This window comes from Anarrhichthys ocellatus, unplaced genomic scaffold (assembly GCF_004355925.1).
Source record: "Anarrhichthys ocellatus isolate YVR2014 unplaced genomic scaffold, GSC_Weel_1.0 scaffold21, whole genome shotgun sequence".
NCBI lineage: Eukaryota > Metazoa > Chordata > Actinopteri > Perciformes > Anarhichadidae > Anarrhichthys > Anarrhichthys ocellatus.
This window is the reverse complement of record NW_022280051.1, coordinates 2,188,513-2,196,956: the sequence shown is the minus strand read 5'-3', so window position 1 is coordinate 2,196,956 and position 8,444 is coordinate 2,188,513. Positions and strand designations below refer to the sequence as shown.

The window sequence follows — 8,444 nt, the reverse complement described above, 5'->3', positions numbered from 1 at the left end:
TTTTATTCAAAAGCATAAATAGTTGTTTTTTTAACTGAACAGTAAAATGTCCAAATTCTGACTCATCTTACAGCGCCAGCTGATCGTGCACAATAAAAGGCACTTCTCTATGTAGCTACAACTGACACAGTGAAAGGTCATTGTGATGACAAGAAGGCTTGTCTCTTGTCGCTCAGTTCTTATTCAATGTGTGATGTGTGATCGGCGACTCAGGACCAGCCACTTCTCCTGCAGCAGGAATTTTGGAACCCATTTTGATTTAGTCTTAGTTATGTGACGAAACAATATATGATCATTGTTAGTCACGTTACAGCATAAATGTACAGATTAACAGTGTTTCTCCCATAACAAGATGCCCCATGACGTCTGCGTCTTTGATGCTTTACAAAGGGCCACACATATCTACCAGACAGACAGACAGGAGTGGCCCTTTCTGACAGGATACCTTGTATAATTGTATCCAGGAAGAGCTGATTGGATGCGTGCTGGCCAGTGTGACAGTGACTGGGATCCCGTAGAGGCCGAAGCAGGTACGTTTTGGACACAAACTGCACCACTGGAGGACAGAGGGCAGGACGCGAGCGGGTGTTACTGAGAGATAAGGAAAGACAGGCCACCGACGCAGTGTTCTTTGAGGCAGAGGGCATGAAATGAAGTGGCATGAACAATAAATTAACAATTTAGAAGAGCAGAATGACATTATAAATGGAATAAAATTAACTTTGTCTGCCCATTATAATAACAGTTAATCAAATATCAGCTTATTTAAGCGCTTGTCATGAAAACCAACATTTAAAAGGTAATCGTGATCTGTGAAATATTTTCATATAAGTTTGGCTACTTCTTGTCTTTTATAAACACAATACATGTAAGAGTTACTCACAGCAGAGAGGTTCAAGAGAACAGTAAACAGTTCTGATCCCTTTGACCAGTGGTGCGTTCACTAATACTACACATAAACTGTAGACACACAAACTATGTCACTGAAATCTATCCTACGTTTGGATCAACCCCCAAATGTGTTTAAAAGCATATTCTCTCTTTCTTCTCAGGTTTGTGAATTATTCAGACGGGTTTCATTTTTCTCTTCAAACCCCTCAGAGGGGACATATGCCTCGGGTTCATGAAAAAAAGATATTTTCTCATACGGTTGGTTTCTTCTTGGTAACAAATTATTGATCACTTTTATTTCCTCTTTGTTGCAGTCTTGCAGCTGCAGAGGTAGTAAGATGTAAACACACGGATAGATCACAGAGAAACGCCATTTGACTAATTGAGAAGAAGGACCCGGGTGATGGGTGCTGTCGACTTACAAAGTCTTCACGACACGGGAACATTTAATGGTTTAATTGTTGACACATTTTTGATTTGGCTGCCAGCAAATGCTGTGGAAGGCATCAAATAATCGTCATTTTTAAGCAAACAATTTGCTGACAACAGCTCTCCTTAACCTGTGTTACGTCTGCTGGGCGTTGTTTCAACTGTGACAGCTTTACAAACACAGAGGAGCTGAAACCAGAACGCTTAGCTCGCAACTCCAACAGACGACCGCGTTTCATACCTCACACGTTCACTTTCTTTTTATTCCCTTTTCGTCTTCTGTAAGTAGACCTAGTAGCTGCTATCTCATCAGCTCAGAGAGGGAAAGCAATGAGGCAAATAGGGAGAAATGTGTGAGGAGGGCAGAGAGACAGTGGTTTGTGACAGAAAAAGGACATGGATGTAAAAGATCCATGTCCATGAGTCATCTCTCAGAACAGACAGGATTGTTAATTGCCATCAGAGCATATATCTCATCCCAACATCTGGTTATTGGACGTGAACACTGGTGATAAATTACTCGGACCATCTTTGAAATAGTGGCTCCTGACTTGGAATTAAGACTGGCATCCAGTGGGGCGGGGGGGGTTTTAAAACCTGTCCAACTTTTAATTCCACACGTACATTTTAAATCATTTTCTGACACCCATTTTTGTTACACCTTAGTATGAGCTTTTAAAATCTATGCCTTTGGTTGTTAACTGTGATCATGCAAAACCTGCATCGCTGCGTGTCATCTATCAACCACAGAGAAAATATTAAATGACTCCTGCCATGTGTAATTGAAAAACATGTCTTCGAGGCAGAGGCTGTGTTTTCAAAATTACATTTTGAATTTTAGCAGGTAGATTTATCTTGGGCGCCCCGTTTCAGGGCAGTTTGCAATAACAACCTCTGGTCACTCCTTCAGAGTGTTTATTTTGAAGACAAACAACCAGGTTTGCTTTTGTTCCCAACTGCAGTTGCTTTTCATATTAAAGTCAAACCAAAACTAAATAGCACGCTTTAATTTGCTTCTTTTTTTTCTGCTACAGCTTACATATGTTCTCTGTAGATCTCCTTTTGGTAAAAATCTACACCCAAAAGGGAGAAATGTATGTTTCATATGTTGTAACCCATGTAGCATATTGCTTCTAGTGTAAATACTTCTACACACTGCTTATTAGATGCTTTGGTGTGTTGATCAGCACAGCTTTGCTACACTAGTGCCCTCCTCTATTAGTATAGTTCACTGATTGGTCAAACGGGCATGTAATAGTTTAAGTGAACTTAGGTGAATTTTAAGAGTGCCCTCCGTCAACAAAACCCTAACTACCCTTTGCTTTAAGCTACAGTTTCCAGTGCAAATGTGTTTCTCTTCGTCAATCACACACTGACACCAACACGCCCCTATATGTTCAGAAGAAAAGGACCCTTTCTGGTTTCACAAAGACCACATTTGTGCTTCGTCAGCAGCTGATGTTTGTCCATATGGTACATAATGTGGTGACTTTTTATGTTATGCGTCTGGAATCTTTTTCATTGGACAAATGTAGTTACATTGTTGAATTGTAAGGCAGTGAGCCAGTGTGATTTGTGAATAGTTTAGAGATCTATTTTTTGAGATTAAAAAAAAGTCAAAAACATTCATAGTATAGCATGTCGAGAAAAGTCAAAAACATTCATAGTATAGCATGTCGAGAAAAGTCAAAAACATTCATAGTATAGCATGTCGAAAAAAGTCAAAAACATTCATAGTATAGCATGTCCGTGCAGAATATCTCTGCGGAGAAAACCATGCTTTGAGCACAAGGGGCGTCCCCTAGCGCGCCACTACTATCACTGCTCTTCTGCTCACTAAACCTTCACAGGAGGTTTGTATCAAACAAGTAGCCCTTCGTACTACTCGGTACCCTTTAAGTAGCTCTCCGTTTCAAAAAGGTTGGTGACCCCTGGTATAAGTCATATTGAAAAGATTTTAGTTTTCACGTGTGCACTTTTTCTGTGCGGCCCTCAATCATATGCAGGCTCCCTTATTTTGCCATTAGTCATCGAAACTTTGAGAACCCCTGCTTTCAATCATTAAAGTGATGAGATGAAGAATGTGGTTTGTCATATTTGGCAAAGCACAGTTGCTTTATACTCATTTATTTGTATAGCAGGCAATATTAAATATTTATGAGAACTTCATTATATCCCTGATTTTTTTTTAACCGTAGCATAGAGCATTTGGAGCATATGAACCAGAAAATAAATCAAAACTAGGGCTATAGTACATAGAAATATATGCTAAACAAATGCGAAAAATGTAAAATGCCAAGAAATACCTCACTATAATGTTAAGCTACTGAAGTTTAGTACAGTACATCAACTAATTCCATTTGAACTCCTCTACCTTTAACAATTATCGTAACTATGTAAAGGTCACAAATTACCCAAATCATCTTTTTATGCATATTCAAATAGATTTAGGAAATATAGAGCTTTCTATAGTCTATAATGCAAAAACAAGTCGGCGTCTCTTTTAAAACATCACCGTTGATTGGTCCTTTGAGGCTCATGTAAATGCGTTTTGTAATTGAGCTCAAACATTTCAGACACGCGCGCTTCAAAACAACTCCCTTCACAACTTGCATAACATATAACAAATTAAAATATACTAATACAATTTTAAAGGTTATAGAGATGAAGCTAAACTAGTTCATGCTTCTAAACAATTCTGCATTGCTAAAAACTGCCACGCCTTTAGCCAAAGATCCATTTTGTTTTACAGATGAAAGCTTTTAACTGCTTAGAAAACTTTTTCTATTTTGGCACAAATGTTTTATTAAAATCAAAACGTACAAACTCAAATTCTTAGTGGAACTCAGGCAGAGTGAGTGTACCAAGGACCGTCTATTAATTTGTGAAAAAAAATAAACAAAACCCTTTGTTTGCTTTTTATTTAGCAGATTTTTAGGAGAATGCAAAGGTCCATTATGTGGAAACAAATTCAAACACGCTTTCTGCTGTGGCATTACAGAGACAGAAAGAGAAGAGACTGCCAAAGACAGGATCATAACCATTTCTTTAGAATGTAAACTTTACAGAAGGAGAAAGAGAGATGATGAAACACCAAATGATGGCATCCGCTGTTACTGGTCATAAAAGTGTGACAGTGAATAAACGACAAAACACTCCCCACAAAAACATCCGCAAATGTCATCACACAGATATACATCGAAGACAAAAATAAACTCCTTTTTTTTTTTTTTTTTGTCTGTGTGGCTCCACCTACAGTATTTCTCTAAAATAAATCAATTTACACTTTTCAACATATCCTCACATTTACATGAAATTCATTAGGGAAGCATTTATTTGCAAAAAAACCAAGCGTCTCCCCCAAACACCCAGTCCCTTTCCTGAAGAAAGCAGGGATTGGGCTCGAGCGTCAGAGAGCAAAGAACACGATTGGCTGAAACACGTACGTAAGTATCAGATTTATTGTCAGTCACACAGGAATTCTGCTGAAAAGGTAACATGGTAAACAACACAGATTGGCAAGAGTGCAGGCTGCTTGAGCTGGCAGTACGCCATTAAGAAAAGAAAGGATGAATGGAAAGTGATTCCTGCATGATTATGTATTAATTTAGCATTGATAGCATGCTCTATTTGGAGCTGGGGGGGGGGCTAGCTGGAGAAAATAAAATATGAGCAGAAAAGAAGTCTGGACTGGAGGGATGAAGTGTCAAATAAAAAGGAAGATTGAGTCAATGCTTGTCGTTTAGTTTTTTCGTCATCTGTCTTCTGTCCAATGCGTCACTCGCCGTCCATGGTGGTCTTTGGAATGGTGTTGATTGGATGGTCGGTTTTGTTTTCTTTTTAACGTCTGTAACCAAACTCATCGGCATCGTCCGCACGGAAGTCTCCGTAGCGCCAAATATTGAGCTGAATGGAAGAAAGAGAGAGAGGCTATATTATTAACTGTTATGAAACAAATAATCATAAAAAGCCATTATGAATGGGTTCGGCAATAACCTCTCTTGCACATTGCATGATGAATGGTCAGGAGAGAGAAAAGAAGAAGCAAAACAGAGTAGGCGGTAGAAGAACAGCCAGCATGCAATGTCGAAAGGTTAGGACTCTGCTTTCACAGCCCAGTGTGAAGGCCGCTGCATCATCACCACCATTTAATCAGATTCTTTGTGCCCGACCGTCCGAGCTGGAGGCCCACAGCGCCTCAAACACCACCCAGTCTATTACTTCTCCTACTCCATTACATTCACATATCTGCATCTCCTCATAAACCATCACATGGGCTTCCCAGCTAAATATTGCCTGCATTACAATGCAAATGGCAAAGTGTGTGTGCGTAGTTTGGATCGGTATCCAGTATGCTATTAGTTATTTAAATGTGGTAGAAAATGTGCAGTCTGAGGTAGGTGTGTGTGTGTGTGTGTGTGGCTCTGTGTGGGATGTTTCGTTTTTTTGGCTCTCACAAGCCTGCGCACTCAGCTGTTAATGCTGTGATTCATGGCTAATTAGCGACTGTGCTAATTAGAATTAGTTATTAGGATGAAGGAATGAATGGAGCCATTTCTACATATTGCCATTTCCCCCCCGTCTCTCACTCCACCACCTTCTTTTCCCTCCTCCTCCTCAACGACAACATGGTAGTAACTGCAATTGTGATGAGAGCCAATTCCACCTCGGACTGGCTCATTGTCTGCGCATGCTGCACAACCACGGGGTGACTGGAAGAGACATTTACACGAGTAAAAACTAGAAGAGGATCCAAAAACTATCTATGCAAGCTCAAGGGGGTTCTTTACAAACACTTTGTCAAAGTCTAAATATAAAATCCAAATGTGCTAACGGGGCTCTGACACTTTGGACATACGGCATCTGAGAAGCTCATGCTAATAGACATCTATTGTTATTTATTTAGTTGTCTGTTGAAGGAGGACGGGGATATGTTGACAAATGTAGAAAATCACCGGACTTTAAGCCTTTACACACCGGGACCGTGACGAATAAACGACACAAAAATACAACATACTCTCCTGCATATCTCATGTCTCGGGCTTTTATTTTGGTAAAACAGAAGACGTGGATCAGCTTGCTTTGTCGAGGTTGAAAGAAGCAACAAAGTTTGCCGCCTTGGTTCGGACTCCAGTACGAAGCCTCGGTGTTTTAAAGCCCCGTTTTATAATCTTCATAAATAAAAGGCACAACACGATTGGAGCTTCTGCACCAACAATGCTCATCAAGCAACCTTGTTCCGAAGAAAATGTCACTTGTTTTGCCCTGAAATATTCGCATTGTTTGTGAAAGTATTTATGACAAAAAAACAGTTTGAAAAAATACATCGACTTGCAAAGTAATCGCACAAAAAAACAAAAAAACACCCTCTATAGTTTTGCTTTTGTACAATGGAAATGTATTCATTCCACACGACCTCCATTATTCCATGCATTCATGAACTCCATTCCATTATTTTGCTGCCAATTTAAAGTGAACAGGCCGTTTCCTGGCCTCAAATAAAGTCATTTCCACTGGACAGTGTTCTGTTAAAGCTCTGTGGCTCGCCTCGTCTCAACACTGTGTGCTATGTGCTGCCATTTGTCCCTGCTCTCTTTCTACCCCCACTGCACACATCCGCCACCCCCACTTTCACAGTATGGACCTGCACAGACTGTGAGCGACAATCCATATGGGACAATGGTGTCTGCCAATGTAATGTGTCGCATCTTGAGCGAGAGATAGACAAAAGCAGCAAAGAGAAACGAGAGCGTCTCTCCGGTAGTTTGCACGGACAAGTAATTAGTGTCGTAACGTATTCTTGTTTTGGCAACATTAGATTTCTCACTGAGAGGCCGAAAACAACAACACAATTATTAGGAAGAGGAAGCGACAGAGAAGCTGGTGTAAAGAGAGAGGGAAAGATAATGAGTGGAGGAAGTGACTTACCCTGGCACTCTTGGCAGATTCTTGACTGTTCAGGTACTCTGTCACCTAGTGCAGAGAGAGAAGAGTCATTAGCATATCGCATCACTGCGTCACAGGTCGGGGTTTAAAGGATTAAGGTGCATAAATGCATCCTTTTGCCCTGCTCTGCTCCTGAAGGGCACTTGCTCACCCCCTCTCACCAACACTGGAGTCTAGGAACACAGAGCACTCTGAAGATCAACAGGATCAAGATAACACACACACACACACACATACACAGCCACAGAGTGGTGGTGACACAGCATGGGACGCTGATCGTACCAACGTGTGAAGGAAGCGCAAGGCGTGCAGACTGCTACATTGCGGCTCACTGTTTGGGGGGGGGGGGGGGGTCATTGCTTTATCCACCACGTGCAGGGCATCACTTCGCACTTCATGCGACAACTCACACTAGCAAAGCCACTGGAGATGAGAGGCTCTCGTACCCCCTCGTGTATGCTCGCCTCAGGCCAACACCTCACTGGTTTGTAGTGATTTATAATCAAGTGCATTCAAAGGACGTCTTACTACGCTACGAGCTAAGTCCCAAGTTCTACCTGTGGTTCATGTATCAAAGCTCTCTTGGACAGTAAGTCAAAGACTTTCCTATAAAAAAGTACAGTTATTCACAGTATCAACTGACGGTGGAAACACTGGTGGCTAATGCTAGCACACTTTAGGTAGACACAGTAGTGCTGTAGAACAGACGTCACAGAGTCGCTTCTCTAACATGCTTTAGAATATTCAGTATGAACTTGATGAAGACTTTGCCTTCATCAAGTTCCTGGTAAAGAAATGTATAAAATACACAAGGTAAGCGCAGGAGCTTTTCACTCATATTCAAGCTGTGCTGTCCCCAGACACACCTGACTCATGTATAGAAATGTGACACACACACACATGCAAGTTGCTCAGTAGGAGCATCAAATGATCTAGCGTTGGGTACATATTAATGCATTTGTTTACAGGGACATAGAGAAGTGGACAAACGTAATATGGACATTATACTGTAAGTACAGAGAGGATACATGAGAGTCGGAGGAAGGCAATGGTGGTTCTAGCTTCTGCTAGAACCACCATTTAACCTCAATAAATGAACCATAGGGCAAAGGGGTGGGGGCTGGCTGGGGCAGAGAGAGAGAGAGAGAGAGAGAGAGAGAGAGAGAGAGAGAGAGAGA

The 8,444-nt window shown here is 41.1% G+C and overlaps 1 protein-coding gene across 1 annotated transcript in view; it reads right to left on the bottom strand.

Moving 5' to 3' along the window:
- Positions 1-4,224: 4,224 nt before the first annotated feature.
- snd1 (staphylococcal nuclease and tudor domain containing 1) overlaps positions 4,225-8,444 on the bottom strand; it is a 153,447-nt gene continuing 149,227 nt past the window's right edge. The window contains exons 23-24 of the mRNA XM_031858890.1: positions 7,249-7,293; positions 4,225-5,226 (exon numbers count right to left, since the gene is read on the bottom strand). Of these exons, the coding sequence (XP_031714750.1) occupies positions 5,161-5,226; positions 7,249-7,293 (111 nt within the window). The 3' untranslated portion in view covers positions 4,225-5,160. The remainder of the gene's footprint in view (positions 5,227-7,248; positions 7,294-8,444) is intronic.